Source organism: Salmo salar, chromosome ssa05 (genome assembly GCF_905237065.1).
Source record: "Salmo salar chromosome ssa05, Ssal_v3.1, whole genome shotgun sequence".
Classification (NCBI taxonomy): domain Eukaryota; kingdom Metazoa; phylum Chordata; class Actinopteri; order Salmoniformes; family Salmonidae; genus Salmo; species Salmo salar.
The window spans coordinates 52,368,459-52,395,806 of NC_059446.1; the positions used below are offsets into that span (position 1 = coordinate 52,368,459).

General features: G+C 41.3%; 2 protein-coding genes across 4 annotated transcripts; one reads left to right on the forward strand and one right to left on the reverse strand.

Annotated features, from left to right (window-relative positions):
* The first annotated feature begins 1,429 nt into the window (after positions 1–1,429).
* On the forward strand, positions 1,430–10,673 carry LOC106605091 (guanine nucleotide-binding protein G(I)/G(S)/G(T) subunit beta-3). 3 transcript variants are annotated; one of them, XM_014200385.2, is made up of 10 exons: positions 1,430–1,662; positions 5,298–5,420; positions 6,619–6,764; positions 7,337–7,345; positions 7,919–7,982; positions 8,244–8,406; positions 8,600–8,666; positions 9,139–9,340; positions 9,606–9,822; positions 10,060–10,673. In XM_014200385.2, the coding sequence occupies exons 2-10, from the start codon at positions 5,364–5,366 to the stop codon at positions 10,164–10,166; spliced, it is 1,032 nt and encodes a 343-aa protein (XP_014055860.1). In that variant the 5' UTR covers positions 1,430–1,662; positions 5,298–5,363; the 3' UTR covers positions 10,167–10,673. The 3 variants fall into 3 exon arrangements, with proteins under 3 accessions (XP_014055860.1, XP_014055862.1, XP_014055861.1); XM_014200386.2 differs by lacking the exon at positions 1,430–1,662 and adding an exon at positions 4,248–4,343; XM_014200387.2 differs by lacking the exon at positions 7,337–7,345 and having other exon boundaries at positions 1,431–1,662.
* Positions 10,674–11,368: 695 nt separating this feature from the next.
* On the reverse strand, positions 11,369–25,365 carry cdca3 (cell division cycle associated 3). The gene is made up of 6 exons (XM_014200384.2): positions 25,210–25,365; positions 24,679–24,836; positions 17,326–17,443; positions 15,492–16,409; positions 15,320–15,399; positions 11,369–11,721 (listed from the first exon to the last, which is right to left on the reverse strand). The coding sequence occupies exons 2-6, from the start codon at positions 24,814–24,816 to the stop codon at positions 11,629–11,631; spliced, it is 1,347 nt and encodes a 448-aa protein (XP_014055859.1). The 5' UTR covers positions 24,817–24,836; positions 25,210–25,365; the 3' UTR covers positions 11,369–11,628.
* Between the last annotated feature and the right edge of the window lie 1,983 nt (positions 25,366–27,348).

The following is a 27,348-nucleotide window of genomic DNA, read 5'->3' on the forward strand; positions in this document are numbered from 1 at the left end:
CTAGCTGAATGCGCGAGCCCAATAGAGACGACCACGCAAAGCTTAACAGATTATAATTCTCTGCCCCACGCTGGTTCGCTCACATTCCCCGCCATACCTCTTGCCCCCCCCCCTCTCTTTCTATCTATCTCCCTCTCTGTCTCCTGAATCCAGCGTCAGCTCTGTCAGAAAAAGGGGAGCATCTGTTCGCTCAACGAGTCCTGTTGCCATTTGACCGCTCGAGAGAGGGTGGAAGTACTGGGTTAATGCTAACTATCAAAAAAGTGTTCAACTAACTATCCACTAACCTATGATTATATTACCAGAGATGCAGTATTGTTTTGTTGAACGGAATGACCTTTATGCTAACCAAACCCTAACAATCTTAGGCTACTGAGTCAGCAGTGTGAAGATAAGTTCAGAAAGTCAAAAGGGCAATGTAATGAAAGTTCTCTCTCTTTTTCACTCTGCCTGTCTCACTTACTCGCTGTGTTTGTTCTCTCTCTCTCTCTCTCTCTCTCTCTCTCTCTCTCTCTCTCTCTCTCTCTCTCTCTCTCTCTCTCTCTCTCTCTCTCTCTCTCTCTCTCTCTCTCTCTCTCTCTCTCTCTCTCTCTCTCTCTCTCTCTCTCTCTCTCTCTCCTTTTTACTGTGTCTCACTTTTAGCACATTGCCTTTTTGATGCATACTTCTTGTACAGTATAATGTAGCTCATCGAGACAATGAAAAGTGACACATGTAAAAGTGCCGTAAATACAGTATTATGGACCACACCTATGAACCATGGTACGAGCCTGAGAAAGAGAATGTCCTTCTCAGAGGACAATAAAATCTATTCTATTCTTACACATTTGCTACAAAGCCACATGGGTATCTTCATCAGGTCATTGTTAGGCAGGTCGAGGTGCTGGCCTTAGAGGTTCATTCATGCAGGTGTACTAGAGTAACCTCTCTCCCCTGGTGGCCTGAGATGTGTGTGCGTGAGTTAACAACGTCACCACTGTCCCCTCGTCTGGTCCCCGTCTCTCTGTCTCTGTCTGTGCTGCTGGCTTTTCTTATATTATACTTTTCTCAAGTTTACAAAACACTGAAGCCCCCTGCCAGTCACAGGCTTTCACACCACACCATAGAAAGCCATGTCCAGGAGTCCATTTTTTTTACTTCATTTTGTATTAATGCAGGACCGGTTCCTGTCTTTTGACCCCATGACACGTTTGCCCACCTTGTTTGGTGTGCTTTGCTCGCCTCTCTCGCTATGTCTCCCACTCTCTCTTTCTGTTTCTCCCTATCTCTCTCTCTCTCTCTCTCTCTCCTTCTCTCTCTCTGTTTCTCTTTCTCACTCTCTCCCTCCCTCTCTCTTTCTCTGTCTCCCTCTCTCACCCCCACCCTCTCTCTCTCTCTCTCTCTGTCCATCGCTGGATTTATCCCCTCATCCCTGATCTCTCTTCATCCGCTCCAATCCTCATCTGTTCCTCACAGGAGAGAGAGTGTGTGAGAGAGAGATAGAGAGAGAGAGAGAGAGAGAGAGAGCAAGAGGGTGGAATATCCATTCTGTGTGGGACAGGAAAACTGAATAAAAAACTGAAAGTCTAGTAACAGAAGAGGGGTAAACATATGACAACCAAACGGAGGGACCCTGAAAAGTGAGAACAGGTTAAGAAACCCACTGGAGAACTTCCTTATTTGGTGAGTGGGCAGCCATATCATTTTCTTTTACACCTCAATTGTTGTTTTCTTTGTTTGTAGTTTTTGATTGGATATGTGAATAGATGTGTAAGTGAAACCCTCTGGTCACAGTAGTGCTGTATGGAGCTCTTGGTTGAAACAGATTTGTACATTTTAGTCATTTAGCAGACACTCTTATCCAGAGTGACTACAGGAGCAATTTGGGTTAAGTGCCTTGCTCAAGGGCACGTCAACATATTTTTTACCTATTTGGCTCGGGGATTAAAACCAGTGACCTTTCGGTTACTGGACCAATGCTCTTAACCTTTTACTGCAGTGGGCTAAATCAGGGCCACCCAGAGTGATTCTGGGTAGTCTTAAACAAATCTCCTTTGAAACAAAAGTCTACACCTCACACACATGGTTATGGGCTGGTACCATGTCACCTGTACCATGTCAGATATAGAGTTGAAATGTATTACATTTTGAGTTTGCATCCCAATATCACACTTTATATACATCACAGAAGACTGAAACATAGCAGCACTGTTTGACATAGAAACACAGGATTGTCATCAGTTTTTTTTTTACATCATCTTTATTAATGATGAAATTATGAAAAATATTAATAACATTCCACCCATGAGGCCAAAGAGGGCGCTTTTGGTAATTGACTGTAGGAAAGGGCTACCTGCTAGGCTACCAGCTGCCTGCTGCCGCCAGATTAGTTTGGGGAGTGTAGAAGTACTTTTAGTTCTGGATTGAGTGTGTCCTGATTTTCTCATATAATCAAAGTGAGTGGGTCTGTGGGATAAGTACCAATTTAATTTGATAGCACTGTGACGAGGGTGCCGTTTAACGGCGACAAATAACAAACAGTTAATCAATACTGTAAAATCTATGACTTTTTTCTCTACAACATGGTAGGAAATTTAATTTAAGAAGTATGGAAGCATGGCAGCATGGTCAATTCCTTTGCGATTACATGGAAAAAGAACATTAACTTGGATTGGATATATTTATTGAATGTTTTACATTTTATCATAACAAGGATTTGCATATGATGTATATATTATAATGCATGTAATATTACTATTGCACTACTAATGCGTTACTCTGCTTACAGATAATCTTAAAGGAAAACATTCATTGTATCTTCTAAGTGGATTTTTTTCTCCCATTGACAGATCGTTTACACAATTCTCATATTTTTTCCCACTAATTGGTCTTGACCAATCACATCAGACCTTTTCACCTCAAATCTTTTTCAGAGCTGATGTGATTGGGCAAAAGACCAATTAGTGGGAAAACAAAATCCGAATTGGGCTAACGCAGTCCATTTGAATGATCACATCATTTGTTTAAGTGTTTGTTGTTGTTTTTTAAAGAGCATTTTACATTGTTTCCTCTGATACATCCATTTTGGAATACATTTGATTCTCTGCCGGCGGTATCACTAGTGTTGTGGGTGTCTAGCTGGCATAGGTGCTGAAACTTGGTACTTTATGTTAGACCCTTTCATAGCACGGAAATACAGTTCAAGGCGTTGTCGTTCAAATCTAAACTAAAGTGTCTTGCTACAACTTGGAAACAGTTCTTCAGTCCCATTCTCAGAAATGCCTGTTTTAGGGTTAAATTCTCACTAAGGGTTGGCCACCGTTAACGTTTTTCAATCTGCCTAATAGTATGTGACACAATACTAATGGCGTGTCAATAGTGAAAAGGTGAAACATTTACAGCGAGAAAACAAGATCTGACTTACACATTCCTACAATCACTAGCTCAAGTTCATTGCCCATTTAATACAGAAATCACCTATCTCTCCCTATCCTAGATTTTAACCACCCCATTCTCTCCCTTCTCCCTCTTTCTCATCCACCACCACCAGTTTGCCCCTCCCTCTCTCATCTCTCCATCACGCCCCTCTCTCTCTCCACCTCTCATCCAGATGCAAAGAGCAGTCAGTAATCGGATGAGAGCAGATTTGATTCAAAAGGCTTCCTTTAAAATCTCAGCCACTAGGATTTAAACTCACTCTCTCCTGCGTCGCCTCTACACACAGCCCCACCCCCCTTCTCTCTCTTTCTCCCCCCCCCCTCCCTCCCTCTCTCTCTGTGTTAATGCACTCCACTCTGCGACAACCTCTAGCAGGCATTTAATCACATGCAACAATGGCAGGCCAGGGTCTCAGGGACAGGATGGCAAAAGGGCAATAGCACAGTTGAAACACTTTAAAAAACGGTCCCGTTTTATTGGGTTAGTACTATTTATAAATGTAATTTTCTCAGGGAACCAAATATATGGCCTAAATCAGATGAAGGCTAGATAAGGTGACCATTGTGGATACTACTCCCTTTAGGTGAGGGAGCAGGACACCTATGAGCGCAGCTCACTTCAGATGGATGCAATCGCCTTAGGGTTAATTGTTTTAGGCGTTTCTATATTTAGACGTACGATTTACAGTGTTTTCATACATGCATGTACCCTACAGTACTAGACAGATAGGAACAGCAAGGAACAGGGAATATCTTTCTCTGTCTGAGTCACTGCCTCTTCGCTCTCCCTCTACCTTTCTCCTCAAACAAATGAGAGGCAAATTAATTTGGTAATGAGATTTGACAGAGACACTTTAGACAAATAGAGAGAGAGAGATTGCAGCAAAGCCAGGGATATAGACTATTCTTCTCCTGGTAGTTTTCAAGGTAAGATTGAGTTATTCGGATCGTACTCTATCTGTCACAGATATAGTGAAAATATGTTATTAGACGTGTGGATGTTACATGATATGTTATGTTATGTGATTATCATGTTTAGAGTGTTTTAAAGTAAGGGTTATCTTCGGATTTCATAGAAAATAGTCTGATGCCATTGCCAGTTTAAAAGTTCCTAATTTGATAACGTGACAGAGATACTTGAGATAGTTGATTCCTGCTTCTTGTCTTTACTGTATAGTAGGCCTAACCTTAGAATATTTTGGTCTGTGAAAAAAACGATTCAGTCCTCATTGATTCAGTCGACATTACTAATTGCGTCATTAGAGCGCTGTGAAGTGATATCACTGGAATCACAAAAACATAAGTGCTTTCCCGGGCTGACGTAAGATTGGAAAGCTTTCAAAGTCTATGGCACTAAAGTGTATTGAGACAGAAAAGGGCAGAGTAAATACTGCGCTTGCTTAGCTAGTATAAGCATGAGGAGCGATATCAACAAGAAAAATGTTAGCATTAAGATGACACACCATACAGGTTTGAGTTTACAATCAGGGTGCGAAAGTGTGTTCATGTATATGCAGTATGTGTCATATTAACTAGTTCATGCAGTTGCACGCTTGTATGTGTGTGTGCATATGCATATCTGTGCAAGTGAGCTTGTTTGACTATGGGTGTGGGTTTGTGAGTGTATGGGTATTAGTGTGCGTGTGTGTGTGCCTGTGTTTGTGAGGGTTTGCAAAGTAGTTGAGGGAGGTTTGAATTGCAAAACAGTAGCTAAACAACACAGAAAAGAGAGGATAGACCTTGATCTAAAAAGCTGGTAACATGCATAAATATATCATGTGTTGTTGTATACAGGTAAAAGACATTGACATTACAGTGAGAAGAATGGATAATTAACTGATAAAATACCATTTTCCAATTTTTTTCCACTCTCTTCCCCAGGATTACGTCTGCTCACCTGATTTCACTTCCTGTCTCCATCGGTGACAACGCCTACCAACCGTTGCCATGGGCGAAATGGAGGAGCTGCGAAAGGAGGCGGACAACCTCAAAGATCAGATCACTGTCAGTTATCAATCAATAATTAAGATCACATTATTGGTCAATTGCACACAACATCTAACCGAATTTTGACTTCCGCTTTTAACTCAACCCCTCCCAAAGACACACATACAGTACACACACATACAGTACATATACAGGTTTTGGAGAGTTGCGGGCGCTGCCACACTGGGCACCCGGGGAGCTAAGTGCCTTGATCAAGAGCACCACAGCAGGCAAAGGCATTTAGGATTTGATACCAGCAACCCTCTATTTGCCAGCTCACTTCCTGCCCATTGTTTTCCCGTCAGACCCAGGATTCGAACTGGCAGCCCTCCAGATGCTGGGTCTCCTTTCTAACCGCTAGGCAATAATCAATCACTAGTGTGAATATAACGCCTGCCTGTGTTCCTTGGATCTCATATGCTAGTACTTTATTCAACGATTTGCATTTTGCCTAACATTTTACCATGATCATCAACCATAAACTTAACAAGAATCATCATCCTATAGACCACCAAAGGCCACTTATAGACCACCAAAACCCAAATTAGAACTGGGCAAAAGAGAATTTACCTCAGGGCAGTGAAGTCCTGGAACTTCTTGACAAAAAGTTTAAAAAACTTGCCAAATAGTTGTTTGAAGAGATTCATTCATAAAATGTATTGAATGACTAGAGTGGGTCTATGAAGTTCTTGTAATATGTTATGTTGTATTTAAATTAATATGTGGACATGAGGTATGCGGGTAGGGGGGAGGAGGGGGGGGGGGGGGCTGGGGGTGTTACTCATAATATGTCTAGGTAATAGGAATGTGAAACTTTGTTTGTTTCTATGTTGTTTTTTTTACATTTCTTAAGAACTCTTGGAAAACTATCCCTTGGGCTAAAAGAGATCCTAATACAATAATATAACATCCCAACTGTTCTGATTCTCTGGACCGTAAGGTGTATAGGTGTCCATAACACCACAGTCATAGTCATATCTATGACAACCGTTATGACCATACATCCCCACCCGACCGCTCTGTTCGTCCAAAGGCAGGAGGAGAAGGTGTAAACAGCAGTTTTGTAAAATGCAATACGTTTTCTTCTGAGACCAGGTTGCAGCAGCAGTAGCACACCTTGAAAATTACAATAGTTATGACAGTGGTTTTAGCCATATTTAACCGGACCATAGTTATTATAACCATAACTTGACCATACACAACCATCCCTCTACAGGAGGCCCGAAAGGTAGTGCAGGACACCACCCTGCAGGAGGCGGTTGCTGGGACGACGCTGGTGGGGCGTGTCCAGCTGAAGACCAGGAAGACGCTGAGGGGTCACCTGGCCAAGATCTATGCCATGCACTGGGGCACTGACACCAAGTAAACACACATACACCATACACACACACACATACAAACAGGCACACATACGTACAAACAGGATTGCATACACACACACAAACTGGACCACATGCTCAAAGTAGACAATGACCCTTCACAGACTTCTAGCCTGCACTCTTTTCCTGAGGATTGCTTGTCGAGTCATTCAAGTACTCATTCAATCGTCCAATAATTTATGTTAGCTCTATCATTAGTCATTATAGCAATATATATATATATATTCATCTGCTCATCCGTTCATTCAAACAGATTGCTGTGACAAATACTGCCATAGTTTAAAACTGGCGTCACGTGGTGCTCTGCGTTTATTGGTTAATTGGATTGGTGTTGCAATCCCATCCCTTGTTTTAATTGGATGAATTAGTGGAACCAGGAAACACTTAACTGACTGTCTGGCAACACTTTAAACCAACCTTACCCCTGAATCAATTAATTATTGCTGATACTATAACTTGAATGTGCACTAACCAACCTTTAACCCTTCATTTTGTCCTCTCTCCTTCTTACCTCTCCCTATATTCTCATTTCATCTTATCTCTTCTCTTTCTCAGTTGTAGCAAGTTAGTAAGCTTATTAGCTTTTCCTGGGTTTACAATACTTGGGGTGTCCTACATTTAGTGGGTCTAAAAGATAGCTTTTACTAACTGAACCAGTGCTGGGCTTAGAGGCTCTGTTACAATGCCTCTCTCTGTCTTAACACAATACAATCCAATACAACTTTTTTGTCCCTCAAAGGGGAACTCATTTGGCAACTGTGAACACTGAACAGACAACATATTCACACATACTCCTCCATAGTGGCTAGACATAACTACATAGTACACTATATCACCATTATTATCACCAGCATCATCATTATCATCACCAGCATCATCATCCCCATCATCATTTGTGCTGGAAACACCTGGCAATAGGAAAAAGTGCAGTAGCATTAGTCAGTGACCATGTCATGGCTTTTTAGATCAGTCATAGTAAAGACATGTTGCCATTGGGACAAAGTAGTCTCTGTATCTATTATCGATCTGTCTGTCTATTTCTCTTGAGCTGCTGCAGGTCCTTGGATCTTTTACTGTACGCTGTCTCTCTCTTTGTCTGTTTCTATCGCTCTACTCCTGTCTTGTTCTCTCTACCAGGTTGTGTGTCAGTGCCTCTCAAGATGGAAAGCTCATAGTGTGGGACACCTTGACCACCAACAAGGTATGGTGGACTGCGTCTGGGTTTACAGTCTGGGTGTGGGGAGTTTTGGTCATGGGACAGTGTTTTTGCTTGAATACGGCATGTAATGACAATATACTGTAATATCAACAATATACTGTAATATCAACAATATCTGCTAAATGACTTAAATGTAAATGTAACAATATACTGTAATATCAAGTGCTCATATAAGTGCTCACATGAGCGTTTTCACACATACACACTGGTCCACGTGAGGAATCACTGTCGTTCTCTGCTCAGGTGAACGCCATCCCTCTGAAGTCGTCGTGGGTGATGACGTGTGCCTACGCGCCCTCAGGGAACATGGTGGCGTGTGGCGGTCTCGACAACATGTGCTCCATCTACAACCTCAAGGGCAAGGACGGCAACGTCAAGGTCATGCGTGAGCTGGCCGCACACACAGGTACCACACTCGACACTTACCCCGCTATTTGCACTCATTAAGACAGCATTACTGGCAACACGTTTAACGATGAGTCATTTCGATCAAACTCCACCTAAGAACATACGAGGTAGTATTTATATAGACTATCCAATACAGCAGTCTCTCATGCTTGTGTTGTGTCTATCTGATGGTGTTCTCTCTTATTGCCCAGGTTACCTGTCCTGCTGTCGTTTCCTTAGCGACAGTGAGATCATCACCAGCTCTGGCGACTGCACCTGGTAAGATCATAGAGATGGAGTCTCTATGAGTCTTGTGTGCAATAAGGGGTTACAATGACTGACCAGAGATCAGTCCAATCTGTTAATGCTACCATATCATTCTAATTCTATGGCTTATACTGTACCCTTCATTTGATATGCATAGTCTTGTCTATTACTTTTCTGCAATGGTGTCCTAAACATTGTCCTAAACATTGGGGCGGCAGGTAGCCTAGTGGTTAGAGTGTTGGGCCAGTAACCAAAAAGGTTGCTAGATCGAATCCCCGAGCTGACAAGGTAAAAATCTGTCGTTCTGCCCCTGAACAAGGCAGTTAAACCACTGTTCCTAGGCCGTCATTGTAAATAAGAATTTGTTCTTAACTGACTTGCCTGGTTAAATTATATTTTTTTAATTCTCCCTTCTTTCGCAACCATCTCTTCTTTACCCACCTCTATATCCATCCTCTCCTCCTATTCCGTCCAAACTGTATAGTATTCTATGGGACATTGAGACAGGGACAGAGAAGACCATCTTCGCGGGCCACTTGGGTGACTGCATGTCCCTGGCCGTGTCCCCCGACTTCAAGATGTTCATCTCGGGGGCGTGTGACTTCACAGCCAAACTGTGGGACATCAGGGAAGCCACCTGCAGACAGACGTTCAGTGGCCACGAGAGTGACATCAACGCCATCGGGGTGAGAAGCCCCAGCATTTATTTGTTTATTAATAGTTTAGTATTCTGATAGTCAGAAGCATTGCACCTGGCCAGTTGACGTGGAGAAAGACTTACAAGTTTTTACAAATTTAAGCAATTTAATTTTAACTTAAAAAATGAATTTGATGCAACGGTTTGCTCAAACAGTTGATTCGTTTGTGGTGAACAAAAGCCTACACCCGCTCTGTAGCTCTCCAGACGACCAGAAACCACTGCTCTGACCTCGTCCTCTCCACTCTGTCCAGTTTTTCCCCAATGGTAATGCAGTTATAACGGGCTCAGACGATGCCACCTGTAAGCTGTACGACCTGAGGGCAGACCAGGAGCTCATCACCTACCAGGACTCAGGCATCATGTGTGGGGTGACCTCCCTCGCCCCGTCCCTGTCCGGCCGACTTCTACTGGCCGGATACGATGACTTCAACGTCAACATCTGGGACATGCTTAAAGCCGAGAGAGTGGGTGAGTACAGAGGGAGAGAGAAAGGGAGAGAGTTTGGGTGAGTATGCAGGGAGAAAGAGAAAGGAGAGAGAGTGACTAGAGGCAGAAAGAGAGGGAGACAGTGTGGGTAAGTAGAGGGGATGGTGAGAGGAGAAAGCGAGTGGGACGAAGGGAGAAAGAGGGAGAGAATGTGGATGCAATGTAGGTAAACAATATTTGCATCCAATCGAAACTGATGTAATTCTCTTCATGGCTCAGGAGTGCTGGCTGGTCATGACAACAGGGTGAGCTGCATCGGAGTATCCTCGGACGGAATGGCATGCTGCACAGGATCCTGGGACAGCTTCCTGAAGATATGGAACTGAGCCAGTCCTCTAGAGAACAGACAGAACGAAAGACTAAGAGAAGGAGAGGAGATAGAGGAAGAGTATCATGAAAACCGGGTAGATTGAAGAGGGGGGGGGAAATTAGGAAGCCATGGGTTAAAGAGGTTATTTTTAATTGTGCCAAGTCTTATTCGATTTGAGAGAAGGATTACGATGAGAAAGTCTCATCTCTTCCTACTTCTAACTCAAGTTTAGAGTTGGGCTTGACTTTTGTAGAAAAACATGATCGTTGTATCAATGAATGATTTGTCAAGGTTCAAAAGCTGAATTCTAGCATTATAGGAAATGCAGGAAAATATTAATGTCATAAGAGCAGTTGCCAAATGGAAAAGGTAGAGACTTGGATGAAATAACAGGATAAGATAAATGACCACTGATAGACTGTAGGTTTACAATAACTAGGTTGTTACATGCTTTTATATTCGAGGCGAGTTAAAATGTTTGTCCGAGGATAAATATGTAAGCATTAAATTTGTTTCAAGCGGATGTTTGGGTGTTGGTTAGAATTCCCTTGTTAGTTCCGTTTTTTTTTCTATTTTTATGGTCACATTTGAATAAATTGTTTAGCTTGCAGATTTCTACATTAGTGTGCGTCTGAAAGTTTACGTATGTACGTGTTTAATAGGATACGTTTTCCATGAGTTGGGGGGGTCTAATCTTTTGGCCTACTTCCCAATGGCTAGTCACAAAAAGGCATAAGTGCTCGCAGTAAAACTGTTGGCTGGACAGATGGGATGATATAATAGATCTTATGGTTCACTGACAACAAAAAAGGCAGCTATACAAGACCACAATATTTCACATTTGTCATAGAGGACTGGAGGAGTTTCAACCTTGCCTGGTTGTGTATTTCTAAGTGAAGGTAACTGCTGCACACGTGGTTTGTTTTACCACTGTTGTGCAAGCGAAACATAATAGCAACTCTGTACAGCACAATAACTCAATGTGAAGTGGCTGTGTTTCTTTTCAATGGCATCACACACACGTGACAAGTTGGACAGCCTTTCTATACCATCAGAACAGACTGTGCATATAGTAAATAATTCATTTAAATTTGTAAAGCCCTTTTCTTAAAGGTGCTAAGTAAAGCCATACATTAAGACTAATAAACATGTTTTCCTGCTTCAAACTTCTCTTTCTCTCCTCCCCTCATAAAAGGTGTATTCCAGTGAACACAAAAAGAGATTTAAAGCAAATTTATTTACATAAAGGACAGGATAGCAAAAAACACTGATACGGACACTTGCAATAAAGACAAAACATATGATGGCACTTCCAAAAACAAATGTACACAAATTATAATTTGTTAGCAGTTTGAAAAAAGTCAGTTAAAAAGAGGCTGTACACTTTAAAAGGCTTGTTATTAGAAAGATATAGAACACTGGTTAGATTCTATACACTGGCCAGTTAGTGTTTGTGCATGTTCTTCTGCAACATCCAGCTATCGGTTCTCCTTGTCCACGGACACAGTCAGGACTCTCCGGTCCATCTGACCCAGCCTCTGTCTGTCTGGGGTGGACACCTTCAGCGTCATCTGATGGGCAGGGAGGGAAGAGAGAGACAGAACCGTTCAGTTAGACCAGGAGGTTTAAAAACGGTTGCGATTGTTCATTTTCCTCTGACCCACCAAATAGAGCAATCCTGTCCCTTAGGCTTTAGTGTGCAGACATGAAAGAATGAGATGGAAAGAGTGAGATATCGATGTAAGTACATGTGCAGATAGTTCCCTGAGGGAAAAGTGTGTGTACATTAGGGCTGGCACAATCACCTTATAACAGACCGTTATGATGACGACAGTCATGAAAATAAAATACGTTTCTCTTCAAAAACCATTTATTTGTATTATTTTGAATGGAATAGCCGACTGAAGACGGGACTGCCGGGCAGTTGAGTCGGTTTCCGAAGGAACATGGGCTCGTTACAACTTGATGAAACAAGCATGGTCTTGTAGCACACAGAATGGGCTTGCAACCTCTGACCCTGGCAATTTGACTGGTAAACCGATTGGTACATACACAACAGCTGCCTGGTATTGTGATGCAATAATTTCCATGGTAATGTAGAATGATCATTAAAATTATGTTAACAGACGTCACCATTTAGTTGTATGTATTTTTTTGTTATGTCAGTTGATTCAACAAATCACAGCACATATTGATGAGTACACCCGCAATGGGGTTCCCACTAGTTGGGCCAGTGGCAAAGTCAAAATTGTTAAAAAAAAAATTAAAAAAAAAAAAAAATAAAAAAAGTTTGGCTTTTTGGTCTTAGTTTAGGTTTAGGCTTAAGGCCAGGCACCACAGGCAAACATTGCGATTTTGCTTCTGTCGGTCAGATTTTCTGATTGTACATTTTATGGAAGTTGTAAAATATCACAAAAATAAAATGTATACAAATAAAGTATCATTTTATCCCAACTCCATCAACTACACCTACCATAAGTGTCGTTCTTGATAGCATGTTTTATGTTGAACGTCAACCACTATTTTATTTTTTACATTAAAAAAAATAAATATACATGTTCCATGTTGAATCATATCATTTAAAAGCTTGTTGTTTTCCGGAGCATATCGTTAGCTATATCCTTTGTAGACGTAGTGCTTCATGCTGAAAGATTAGTAATTTACTGACATGCGATTGGTTACTGGCATTTAAAAAGGCCCTTTCCGGCTAACTGATTAGTTAAAATGTCTCAGCACATTTTCAAACAAAATCTCCCGGAAGAATCAACGTAAAGCGTGGCAAAATTATAACCTCGAAGAATATACCTACAGTATGTGAATAAAAATAGGCGATCTCAGTTAGCCAATGCGTGAAAAGCAGTGAATGAAAGGAAATAATTGCCTGAGCCGCCGATCGAGTCAGTATAGGTAGAGGAGGTATCCCGCAGCAGCGCGTTGAGACGCAAATTAGTTGAGAAGATAACTACTGTAGCAGCGACCAACCAGACTGCAGCCAGCCGACAGTGGTTTTTATTTCACGTCTCAAATAAACCAACTTGTACATTTGTGTCTAAACACTGGACTGAAAATCCCCATAGAATCACTGGTTGGTGAAGTCTGTCATTATAAAATGTGATCTTGATGCATTTAGGAGGAGTGTTTACACTTCCTCCAGGGGAGATGTGACATTTGATATAAAATGTGGGGATGGTTCTTCTAGCAGTGTAAAAAATAATATGTATTTCCTTGCTCCAGCAAATGTATTCCAAGTTAAAAACAGAGTGATAGGAAAACATAACTATACAATGAGACGGTCACATAGGCCTACGGCGTCATAGGGCTGTAGCCTAAAGTGATTCGTGAGAAATTACCTTTACATAAAGTAAATACATGCTGACATTTTGTTCTGCAGTTATGTCTAATGTCGACAGAGAAGTACTTTGCCCCCCCCACACTTTAGTTGCAGAGGGGCTACAGTCAAGGGAGAATGCTGCAGAGATAATTAGAAGAGCATACGCAGATATAGACCCAGACATGAGTTGCTGAAGGAGGATGCCGTCATAGACATTAATGTATTCTTCAATGGCACAAGAGAGGATTCACTTTCAACTACAGGATAGGTGTGTGCATTGGTGTCGGTACCATCGAGCCATAGAAAATGGTGAAGATCCACACATTATTTTTTAATAGAGAGGTTTCACAGAAAATGGTATCTGTATAGCATAGGATGTCAAATGATAACGTCCTCAAAAAGAATGTAGCACGGAGGAACCCAGAACGCAAATAAAAATGTCTGAACTCTAATATGGTCGCGATGCCTCAAAACTGTCTTCGTAGGCAAAAGCCGCATTGACGGCGCAGCCAGTATGGCAGTAGCCGCATGCTATAAATGTGATGAACAAATTGTGGCTTGACAGAACTTTGGTGACACTGGAGCAATCAGAGAAGAGTTGTGAGAGCTGACGCTGCTTCAATGTGTGCCAAGAGTAGGCGCAGGTCCCATGACACAGTCAAGTAAAGCATCACCAGCAATACCTCAGAGGGCCTTACATATGGGGCAGGCATAGCTGATAAATAATCTGCACATTTCAACAGCCATACAAAATCCTTGTAAAATATATATATTTTTTGTCACATACCTTTATTTAACTAGGCAAGTCAGTTAAGAACAAATTCTTATTTTCAATGACGGCCTAGGAACAGTGGGTTAACTGCCTTGTTCAGGGGCAGAACGACAGATTTGTACCATGTCAGCTCGGGGATTTGAACTTGCAACCTTTCGGTTACTAGTCCAACAGACCAGTATATGCTCTATTGCTTGAAACATATGTATTAAACATGCTAATGTATTTGTAAAAGGTATATTTGATGATTACTGGTCAGTTTAGAAGTGATCTATGAATAAGAGTTTAATGTGACATAAATGGTCATATTTAGGCTAATGTACTTTCCATATCTTTAAATCGGCCATTTTCTTGAAATGACATGTTCCCGGTGCGACAATTCATTTCTGTCTTCAAAGGACATGCATTCCCATTATTCCACACACACAGGTTCTTAGGTCTTAGACTTCTACAGAGGCCTTTAATATCTTGTGTCGTTTAGATTTTAAGTGTCATTTTATGTGTAAATATAAGCAAAATACGCATCCGTCATACATGAAGTGTTTTAAAAAAATAATCCTATGAAATTACAATATTTTCATAAACTGATCTGTATGTCCGACCATTGAGTGTCTTATCACAATAAAACAAAAACATACTGCCTTGAAGCAATATGTTAAAAAACAGATTATTGTAATAAGCATATTAGCGCATATTTAAGGACGGTTTGCCTAATATGCATATTTTTTTTTTAAATAAAACTTGTAATATTGTATTTATGTTTACTTTCAGCTGGTAAAGTTCGTCTGATGAGTAAAAAAATATTATTTTTTAAATCCCTATTAACCTGTGGTGCCTAGCCTTAAGGTAAGCAGTGTGGTTAAGGTTGGGTTTAAAATGAGACAATTTTGAAAACCGCTTGCCCAGATAGTGACGATCTCACAACGGCCGCATCCAACCATTATGCCATCATTGACTTGAATGGGGACTCCCACAATGCGCCTATTCAAATGATTATAACGGTGACCAATAACCATCATCTGAAATTCCATGACTGTCACAGCCCTAGTGTACACCATCTATATACCTGTGTAGCTTTCTCCCGGGGAGAGTTGGTCTCCTTGAGCATCTGCAGAGGGGAGCGGCCTTCAGCCACGAGTGCCTTGTCTGCCACACGGGAGAGGAGAGAAAGTGTTTAATTTTTTTAAATAATTAATGGGAAACTTTTCTAAAAATGATAGACAAAAACACCCACGTACCTCTCTGCTTCTGTTTGATCGACTGCCCCTTGTTCTCATTGGCTATATTCTTGTTTCCAACCTGGACGGAGAGTGGTGAAGAGGACGAGCCCCCCTTACCTCCTCTCCCTCTGACCCTCACCCCTGTGGCCCCGAAGCCCTTCCCTAGCCACTGGGGCTTGAACACCACTTGACTGGGGCTCTTGGTGTCAAAGGTGGGGCATCGGATCCCAGTGGCTTGGGGCTGCTGCTGGCTCACGCTGGGGCTTGGACCAGTGGTTGTGGTGGATGGTACAACAGGCGACACTTGTGTAACGAACATCATTGGCTCCACCACTGGTGTTGGGACCTCCACTTTAAGCATCTCTGTAGCAACAGTGACTTCAGTTAACTCTGTAGCAGTGGGGATGGATGGTTCAGCCATGGGAGTCAAAGGTTGTGTGGGGTCAGGGGTGACTGAGGGAAGGGCATAAGCGTGGTCAGGTTCCTCCTTGTGGAGTTCAGCAGCAGCGTTTTCAGGGAGAGGAGATGCAGGGCTGTCGTAGTGCACCTCGGTGAATGTCGGCGATGGGGCGACACCATCATGGCAGGTGATCAAGCTCATACTCAGGCGCTTGTGTAGTGAAGACTCCTTGGCCTCGTCGGCTTCCTCCAGAGTGAAATCGTCTTCGACTTCTTTCTGGGCCTCCCCCACAGGAACCAAGGGGCTCTGGATGAGAAGCATATGACTAGCCACGCTCTGGGGAGAGGGCTGGATCATGTGACCTGAGATCTGTGATGGCTGAGGGGAGAGAAGGGGCTCACTGGAGCCCAACTCTCCCTCCACCACTGCCTCTTCCTCCACGTTGAGAAACTTGTTAAAGGGCACAGGGGCAACTCTTTCTACAGAGTCACTGTGGAGGAGCATGCTGAGGCGGCGGGCGAAGGAGCTAACTGTCACTGGAGGAATAAAAAAAACATAGCAAGTTTAAAATAACTTTGACAAAAAGCTTTTTGAAATGCACCGAAAGGGCAATGCTGCATCTACAGTTTAGGGCTGAGGTAGCCTCGGCAGAATCCCCAACAACGTTCTGGTTTTCAAGGGAAATGGAAAGAGACTTCCACTTTGGACATTAACAAGGCGACACTCCTGCTTAACTCCGCCACATTCACTGGATTGGTTGAACAGTGCAGAGCAGCACATCCCCCAAAAATGTTCCCCTTCTCGTCAAGACCAGTAGGTGTTTCTTTTAAGCCTGCTACGTTAGGGGTGGGAAAAATACATCTGACCGGCAAGCTCATTCAAATCAAGTTCTTTGTTGAATTTCCAAGTCCCAATATGGCCCTCAGACCAAAAGGTTTACCCACCCCTGGACCTAGTGGCGCGCGCATGCTTCTAATCCGAAACAGTTTTGGCATATATTACTCCGCCAAAGTTTGAAGTTTTGGTCTTCGGCAAGGTTTTTTTTCAGCTGTTTGTACACACAAAAATTCCTGAGGCGAGCTGAAGTTCGGTAGCCGAAGTCTACACCCCTTCGTCGGCGATACGTCAACAGTAAGGATTCTTCAATTAAATGTTTGTCATTCAAGAGACAACTTGTTTTCATGCACATTTTTTACTTGAGAAATACTGCAAACATAAGATGTCAAATTGTGCAACTAAGAGCTCTGCAAAAACTTCCAAATGTATTACAATTGAGTTCATAGATTGTGACTATTGAGGAATTTATACTAGCTACGGTTTCTCAAAAGGGACAAACAGTACTATCGCAGGCTAGTTTTTCAAGCTAAGATCTTTTTAAAGGGAGTATGCGAGGCACAGGCGTTCACGGCCTTGCTTGACTGGATAGCTTTGCCACTTGGTTAAGATAGTTACCTCTCATTGAGTCCTTCATTGGGGTGCGGGTGACACCGACTGAGGGTGACCGAGGGTCGCTGGCTAGAATGGAGCATTCACTCTCCACAACTGGGACACAGGAGACAGTTCCACCCACCTGAAAGATTAATACATTCTTGTTGTATACATGTATGCGCAATGCTGTCAAGGCAAAGGGTGGCTACTTTGAAGAATCTCAAATATATTTTGGGGTTACTAGATGATTCCATATGTGTTATTTCACAGTTGTCTTCACTATTATTCTACAATGTAGAAAATAGTAAAAATTAAGAATAATCCTGGAATGAGTAGGTGTGTCCAAACGTTTGACGAGGACAGACACATTACATACACATATAGTACCAGATTAATCACATTTTACCATCTGGCAGTCCGATTTACGAATCTGGGTTTGGCGAATGCCAGGAAAACGCAACCGGCCCCAATGCATAGTGCCAACTAAAGTTTGGTGAAGGACAAAATGGTCTGGGGCTGTTTTCATGGTTCGGGCTAGACCCCTTAGTTCAAACGAAGGGAAATCTTAACACTACAGCATACAATGACATTCTAGACAATTCTGTGCTTCCAACTTTGTGGCAACAGTTCGGGAAAGGCCCATTCCTGTTAAGCCCGGACACAGACCAGAAATGGCTTCGACGCCATCTTCCGATTAGAGATCAGATCCGGAGGTAACTGCGCCGTCGCCCTCTGTTCCGTCTTCCACTCCAGTGGCTTCTACCTCGGGCTCAGATCAGAGCTACCACCCACAGTGAGGCTGCCTGAGACCAGCCCATTCATCATCCACGATGGATACTACCAGGAACACATCGACAACAGCCACCCTCGAAGCAGCGTTACCCATGTAGAGCAAGGGAAACAACTACTCCAAGTCTCAGAGCGAGTGATGTTTGAAACACTATTAGCGCGCACCCTCTAACTAGCTAGCCATTTCATATCGGTTACACCAGCCTAATCTTGGGAGTTGACAGGCTTGAAGTCATAAACAGCGCAATGCATTGCGAAGGGCTGCTGGCAAAAAGCACGAAAGTGCTGTTTTGAATGAATGCTTACAAGCCTGCTGGTGCCTACCATCGCTCAGTCAGACTGCTCTATCAAATCATAGACTTAATTATAACATAATTACACACAGAAACACGAGCCTTAGGTCATTAATACGGTCGAATCCGGAAACTATCACATTTATTATTTCAGTGAAATACGGAACCATTCCGTATTTTATCTAACGGGTGGCATCCATAAGTCTAAATATTCCTGTTACATTGCACAACCTTCAATGTTGTCATAATGACGTAAAATTCTGGCAAATTAGTTCGCAACGAGCCAGGCGGCCCAAACTGTTGCATATACCCTGACTCTGCGTGCAATGAACGCAAGAGAAGTGACAATTTCACCTGGTTAATATTGCCTGCTAACTTGGATTTCTTTTAGCTAAATATGCATGTTTAAAAATATATACTTCTGTGTATTGATTTTAAGAAAGGCATTGATGTTTATGGTTAGGTACAGTCGTGCAACGATTGTGCTTTTTTTCCGCAAATGTGCTTTTGTTAAATCATCCCCCGTTTGGCGAAGTCGGCTGTCTTTGTTAGGAAGAAAGTCTTCAAAGTTCGCAACGAGCCAGGCAGCCCAAACTGCTGCATATACCCTGACTCTGTTGCAGAGGTGACATTTTCCCTAGTTAAAAGAAATTCATGTTAGCAGGCAATATTAACTAAATATGCAGGTTTAAAAATATATACTTGTGTATTGATTTTAAGAAAGACATTGATGTTTATGGTTAGGTACAAGTTGGAGCAACGACCGTCCTTTTTCGCGAATGCGCACCGCATTGATTATATGCAACGCAGGACATGCTAGATAAACTAGTAATATCAACCATGTGTAGTTAACTAGTGATTATGATTGATTTATTGTTTTTTTATAAGATAAGTTTAATGCTAGCTAGCAACTTACCTTGGCTTCTTAGTGCATTCGCGTAACAGGCAGGCTCCTCGTGGAGTGCAATGTAAAGCAGGTGGTTAGAGAGTTGGACTAGTTAACCGTAAGGTTGCAAGATTGAATCCCCAAGCTGACAAGGTAAAAATCTGTCGTTCTGCCCCTGAAAAAGGCAGTTAACCCACCGTTCCTAGGCCGTCACCGAAAATAAGAATGTGTTCTTAACTGACTTAAAATAATAATGGCTAATCGGTGGCCAAAAATACCGATTGTTATGAAAACTTGAAATCGGCCCTTCCGATTAGTCGGTCGACCTCTACTTTAGACACTTCCTAATCAACACTAAAAGCAAAATAATTTTGAAAACATAAAAAAAATATTTTAAAAAAAAATCACGTCGACCAAGACCGCAAACTGGCTACACAAAAGGTTAAGTAGGCTACCGCAAAGGGAATCTGAACGCTGTTCGTTAGAAGAGTAAAAGGGGCCCATTGTATTTCTTTGCAGCACATAAATCATTTCAGATTTTCAAAATTGATAAAATCTCAAATCCTTTGCAAAGGCATTTTAAAAGCATTGCCTCTATAGCTAATACCGGACACTTATTCTTCATCGTGCAGTCTTCTAAACTCCCGACTCCGTTTAATGCCAAGATGTTTACATTTACTTTTGATAATACTTTGTTACGTGGATCATAATTACAGTCTATCAGGTTGCGTGATCCTCGTAATGTTAGGTAGAAAATAAATATCACAAATGAGACCAGTTATTTTTCATATTTGCATTTAATTTCTTTCACTAGCAAATGCGAGTGAACTGTTGGCACTTTAGAGCCCACTGAATGTCCAGCTTATGTTCTCTAACATTAGCTTGAAACAATTAGTGTTTCCCTTTCCACAACACACGGAGTCAAAGGGATTTGTCTATGCGTTTACGTACAGCTGACTTAAAAAAAACTCAGCATCACAACAAACAGGAGGGGCAGACACGGGGTAGCTACGTCGAATAATGATGTATTAATCTCCATGTCGGTTGACAAACTCCGTACATGTCTGAGTTGCAGCTCAATAAACGGGATGTTAGATTTACACTGTGAACTTTATTAAAATATATATTATTTTTTTTATAAACAGGCCCTACTCATTTCTGCATACTTTTAACTCCAATCACATACATGGACAGAGAATTGCGTAGCTGGTACGCAACATGCGTGCATGTTGGCAGGTCTGATTACCCCAGGGGTGTTGGCAGACAATGTAAGTAACTTAAAATGTATGTCCCCGTAATTGCACTGAATACCTCTTGATCCTACAGCTATTGTATGCAGTAATCATGTGCTTATGAACCAGAGTTATACTGTTAGCACTGAGGTGGAGTCCCATAGTAGGAAGTCCACTGTGTGCAGCTCCAATATAAATAATATGAGCAAGTCTACTTCTGATAAGCTTCCCAGTAAAGAATTAAAAACAATCAAGCATCCCATAAGTGCTAAAAATAGCACAAATTAACATATGAAGCACAAGAAACAAGGTTCATGAAGTCAATAACTTGCCAGAGGACATCAATATTCTGACTATTTCTGAAAAACTCACTCGGATAATACAGTGGTAGCCATACATGGTTATAACATCTACCCAAAAAGACAAATGCCAATGGGGGCGATGTTGCGGCCTATATTCAGAACCACATTCCTGTGAAGCTTATAGACGATCTTAGGTTAAATACTGTTGAAGTAATATAGCTTCGGGGTCCTCTGCCTCAACTACAGCCCATTCTTGTGGGAAGCTGCTATAGCCCAAGTGCTAAAAGTTAGTATCTAGATAACATGTGCGAAATGCATGTGATAACAGATGTATATTTTCTGGGTGATTAAAATATTGACTGGCTTTCAAGCTGCCCACTCAAGAAAATGCACCAAACTAACCAGTGCCTGCAACCTGGTTCAGCACAGGAATGAAATTAACATGTGATCTATACATCTTTACTAATGCTGCAGAAATTTGCTTTAAAGCCATATCGAAATCCATAGGATGTAGTGGTCACAACATAGAAGCCATATCTAGGAAAACCAAAGTTCCAAAGGCTGGGCCTAATATTGTGTAGATGTCAATCATACAATAAGTTATGTAGTGATTCTTATGTTCATGTCAATAATATTTGCTGGTCTGTAACAAGGAACAACCAGACACTGCACACATTTATGAAATTGCTTACTCCAGTTACTAATAAGCATGCACCCATTAAGAAAATGACAACAATGTTAAATCCCTTTGGATTGATGAGAAATTTGGAAAAATTGGATGGTTGAGAGGGACGAGGCAAAATAAACAGAAATTAGGTCCCTGCTGTACAACCGATTGGCGAACGTACTACAAATTGAGAAATCATGTGAAAATATACTATGAAACAAAAAGAAATGATAGTAAAAAGTGTTGAAGCGCCTTACATGAAATGTTGGGCAAAAAGGCGCTCATTGAAGCAGATGGCTCATTCATCAAAACCCACTGATATTGACAACTCCTTTAATGATTTTTTCATTGGCAAGATTAGCAAAGTTAGGCATGCCAGCAACAAACACTGTCACTACACATCAAGTATATCTGACTAAATTATGAAAGACAAGCGCTGTACTAAAGTGAGTGTGAAAATTATTAGTGTCTATCAACAATGGCAAGCCACAGAGGTCTGACAACGTCAATGGAAAATTCCTGAGTATAATTGCTGACGATATTGCCACTCCTTTTTTCCATATCTTAAATGTAAATCCTACTAGAAAGTGTTTGCCCTCAGGCCTGGAGGGAAGCAAAAGTAATTCCACTACCCAAGAATAGTAACCCCCTTTACTGGCTCAAATAGCTGACCAATCAGCTTGTCACCAACCCAGTCTGCTGATGGAAAAAAGTATGTGTTATGGCTTTACACCCCCTGCTATATTGTAGATAAAGAGTTACTTGTCTAATAGAACACAGTGTGTTATTTAATTGAAGCCTCCCAAACATAATCAGGAATTCCCCAGGGCAGCTGTCTAGGCCCCTTTTATTCCCCCCCACTTTTTACTAACGACATGCCACTGGCCTGGAGTAAAGCCAATGTGCCATGTATGCAGATGACTCAACACTATACACTTCAGCTACTGAAATGACTAACACTTAACAGTTTCAGAATGGGTGGCAAGGAATACATTCTAAATATTTCAAAAACTAACAGTATTGTATTTGGGACAAAATTCACTAAACAAACTAAATCTTGTAATGAATAACACAGAAATTGAGCAAGTAAGTTGAAGTGACTAAACTGCTTGGAGTAACCCTGGATTGTAAACTGTCATAGTCAAAACATATTGATACATCAGTAGCTAAGACGGGGAGAAACACCATAATAAAGCACTGCTCTGCCTTCTTAACACTATCAACAAGGCAGGTCCTACATGCCCAAGTTGTCACCCCTGGACTACTGTTCAGTCGTGTGGTCAGGTGCCACAAAGAGGGACCTTGGAAAATTACAACTGGCTCAGAACAGGGCAGCATGGCTGGCCCTTAAAAGTACATGGGGAGCTAACATTGATAATATACATGTCAATCTTTCATTGCTCAAAGTGGAGGAGAGATTGACTTTATCACCACTTGGTTTTGTAAGAAGTGTTGACAAGCTGAATGCACCGAGCGTTCTGTTTAAACTACTAGCACACAGCTCGGATACCCATGTAAACCCCATAAAACGTCTCTTCACAATCCCCAAGTCCAGAACAGACAGGTAGGCGCACAGTACTACATAGCACCATGACTACATGGCACTCTATTCCACATCAGGTGACCGATGAAAGCAGTAGAATCAGATTATTATCTTTTTTTTTTAAACAGATAAAAATATACTTTATGGAACAGCGGGTACTGTGAAGAGACGCACACAAAAGGTACAGACACACGTACTCTACACACATGTACATTGCAATATTGTTGTATAGTGGCATTATACTATTTGTATTGTGGCTATGTAGCGGTGTAATAATGTTATATGATGTACTGTTTTATGTGTAATGTAAGTGCCTTAATGTGTTTGAAATCTAGCAAAAGTAGATGCTGCCTTGGCAGCAGCTAATGGGGATCCCTAACAAATACAAATGCCCACATGCACAAAGTGAGGTCCATAGAGAAGTGGTTTGTCGAGACCGGTGTGGAAGAATTTGACTGGCCTTCAGAGCCTTGAGCTCAACCCCATTGAAACTCTTTGGGATGAATTGGAATGCCAACTGTGGTTCTTGCTCTTTGTTAAAGCAGCACCAACGCCATTTTAACGCCCATGATTTTGGAATGCGATGTTGGATGAGAAAGTATCTTCACACTACATTACCAAAAGTATCTCTGCCCTATCATCTCTAGTAATCTTAGTGTTCAATCTAGTAATGTTGGCACAGATGGGAAAAAAAAAAGTATTTGATGTACAACCAATTCAGGAAGTGAATCAGAAAGCACTTTTATATAGAGCACCACAGTTGTGGTGTCATAATACCCATAAAACCTAGGGGGTCAAACAGGAAAACGGTTCCAATCGCTTTTCCACCTATATTTTCCTCCCCAATAGGGGATTTTAGAAACACTTTAAATTAAGGGCTGTGTTTAATGTAAGCTTACCCTGGAGTGACATTTTGATAACCATGTATATAACAGATAAGGAAACTTATCAATATAGTCAGCTCTATTTACTCTATTCTAAAATGCTAATTAGAATCAAAGTGGACAACATGCAAAACTACAAATCCCTACAACACATCTAGCTGACACCTGTGCGAACAGGTATTGTAAATGTAAAACTTGCAGAAGAAGCTTCTCAGAATTGTCCCTTTAAAGAAATGTTGCCAATTTGTTCATTAGCTATTACATTTAACTAAATTAGATAATTTCTGGATTAACTATTTCCTTTGCCTAGATTCTGCAGTCTATTACAGATAATCAAGGCATTTGTAGTTCTTTATGATAGTCAAATTAGCATTTTCTTTTTTTGGGGGGGGGGGTAAGTAATTTGATTTGTCACCTTGTCCTAGAGAGACTGCAAGGTTATCAAAACATCACCCCAGGGAAAGCCTACATGAAACACAGACCTTCATTTTAATGGTGGTAAAACGATTGGAACCATTTCCCTGTTTGACAGGGAGGTTTTATCTGTATTATGACACCTCCACGGTGGGGCCATATTCACCAAGTACATTTACCCAGAATTAGACTTGGTGAAATGGTGCTGCCAGTTATAGACAAAATATACAGCCAGAACAGACAGGAATTTACAGACACAGTAAACAGAACAATTACACATTATAGGAGTATTCAAATTGAATTCAAATGCATGAGTTAAAAGTAAATAAACAATTTTCAAATGCTGGCCCTTGTCAGTTAACGTTACCTGAATGGGTGTGCGGTCAATGGTTACAGATGGAGACCGTGGGTCGACAAGCTGAGAGAGACGGTCGTGTTTGATGCGATGGCTGGGGTCATGTTTGGGCGTTGAGGCCACAGCAACCTTGCTCTCGCTGGATCCCATGACGATAGATGGCTAATGTCCTGAGACAGAAGTTAGACAAAAGTTTACATTCAAGTTAAAGCGAGTCTGTTGTGCCATTCATTGTCTTCTATCTAGCTAACCATCTTAGTTAAAAACGCGTTCTTATCTTTCAAGCCAGATATAAAAAAATACAAAATTAGGCCATTTACAATTGTGGATAGGTTGGTAAAAAGTAAGATTGGGTCGACAAACTTGTTCAATCTAACAAGTCACCTTAGCTAAACTAAAGCCTTCGGGTGGCTAAACTCAGTTTAAAAATGTTATATTAAAGCTAGCTGCGAAATATGGTTCTTGCTCTTCGATTATTTCTACGTGACTCACATGAATCTGCTAGGTAATAAAGTATCTTTCAGCAAACAATGACTTACTTACCTTGCACGTTTAGCTAGAAGTGAGTGTCCTTCCACTTTTTCGCAGCAAATCATGAGGATTTAAATTGCGAAAATAATGTATTTAGCTATTTTCAAACCAGCCAATCAGTGAAGTTGGTGCCTCCGCCTTCCCAACAGAGATTGGCTGATTGCAACTACGTCGTCTAAAATGGGCGTGGTTTGCTACTGAAAACAAATTTAAAACCTACACAAGCTCTGGCCATGCATGGCCGATTTGAACTTGAGCCTCTTGAATGTTGTGCAATACAACATTATTTGAAAGCCGCATTCTTATCTCGTGAATGGAAATACGTCTGTGAAGGAGCATGTTTGGTTGTGCTATACCCATGGAAAGAGCCCATAGCAAAATACTGTATATGAGCAAAACCTATAGATAAGTCAAGTTCAATGATGTATATGAACCCATAACGTTCAATACAAAGTAGTCCTTGCAGCAGATACTAGTAACTGAATTTACCATTTGCTGTTTTGTGCTGTAAAAGCAGTCATATCCTGGGTATCGTATTTTTGTCCTATTTGGGTCTTCTCTACAGCAACTGGCCAAGAAAAATATTCATTTGGGAAATACTGTCAATAACCACGTTTCCCTCCACAGTTTTTATGTGAGTAGTCATACCGAATAAAAAATATCAAGACAACTGTAATGGAAACAGGAGTTTCGATACAATTTTATAAATGCATTTCCTGCGGACAGAATTTCTTAGTTTGACATGATATGGTGGGATCTTGAAATGGTGGTGGAAACGCCTTTATGCGCAAATATTGATATAATAACCATCATATCGAGTCACACGATGATATGTTGTGTGGTCCTCCCACTATGACGAAGGGAAGCATGCAGTTTATTAGGCTACAGATGAAAAGTTATGATGAATTTCACAGGGTGTTGAAAGTGCACGGTGATCTTGATACTCCTTTCCAATAAATGTCGAGGGTCTTATTCTGGTGACATGAGTGATGCTTGACTGCGTTTGACAAATACAAATATTCTCCCTGTTATCCATAATAATCTCATCATGTAGCCTATATTGCCTACTCGCACTCCATCCGCAAACTGTTGTCTGGAGTGCACATGCCAAGACTAGGCACATGTTCTGCTTTTCCCAGAACTCCACATTGCTGACACAGAGGCTGCGTTTCAAACTCATAAAAGACACTCTCCTCCACTCCCCTTGGGGGGAATCCCCACGGCCATCTTCGCCGTTGGTCCCTAAGCAAGGGAAGTTGACAACGTAAACCCCTCAACCCTCGTTTTTTGATCCGAGTTTGCGAGTGTACAATTATGTTCACATCGGGCTTGAACGCCCCATAATATAATTCGCGATGATTGTACATCCGCTAAGAAAAGTACGCCAAAACTTAAAACCAACATTAATTTGGTATTATTTAGAGTATTGAAATCTAAAACATCAAGACCTCCTTGTTCTTGGGTATTACTGAGAATATATTTCCGTAGATAGTGAGGCTTGTTCCTCCAAGTAAAATTATAAAGAGTCTTATCTACGTCCCTTTACAATTTTAGGGGGTAAGTCAAGTGATAACGAGACATAAATCGATCTGGATAACCCTTCAGCTTTGGACAATAAAACCTGACCATATAATGAAATATCTCTCAGTAACCAGAGGTTCAATTTCTTCTTTGTTTTCTCAATAATGGGGTTAAAGTTTAATTCACTCCTTTGTTTTTTTTTAATAACAATTCCAAGATAAGTTACCTTATCTTTAATTGGGATTCCATATACTTCCTGTAAAACACAGTCCTTGAGTGGAAATAAGACTGACTTATTGATATTCATTTTCAAACCTGAAACTAAGGAAATGTCTTCAATACAGGAAACTGCTTTAGAAACCTCATTCCTGTCTCTCAAAAATATGGAGGTATCATCAGCCAGTTGACATAATTTAAATTCCTTGCCAAGTGCTGAAACTTTGAAGAGCCATAATTGGGCAGCCCGGCCTAATGCCACGCCCAATATTAAATCTTTGGGTTGTCCCGTGAGCTAATTTCACAGAGCTAGTACAACCACTATAAAGTTTGGACTGCTTTAAAAAAAAGTCACCAAACCTCCAAAAACGTATTGCTTTGAACATAAACTCATGTTCTACAGTGTCAAAAGCT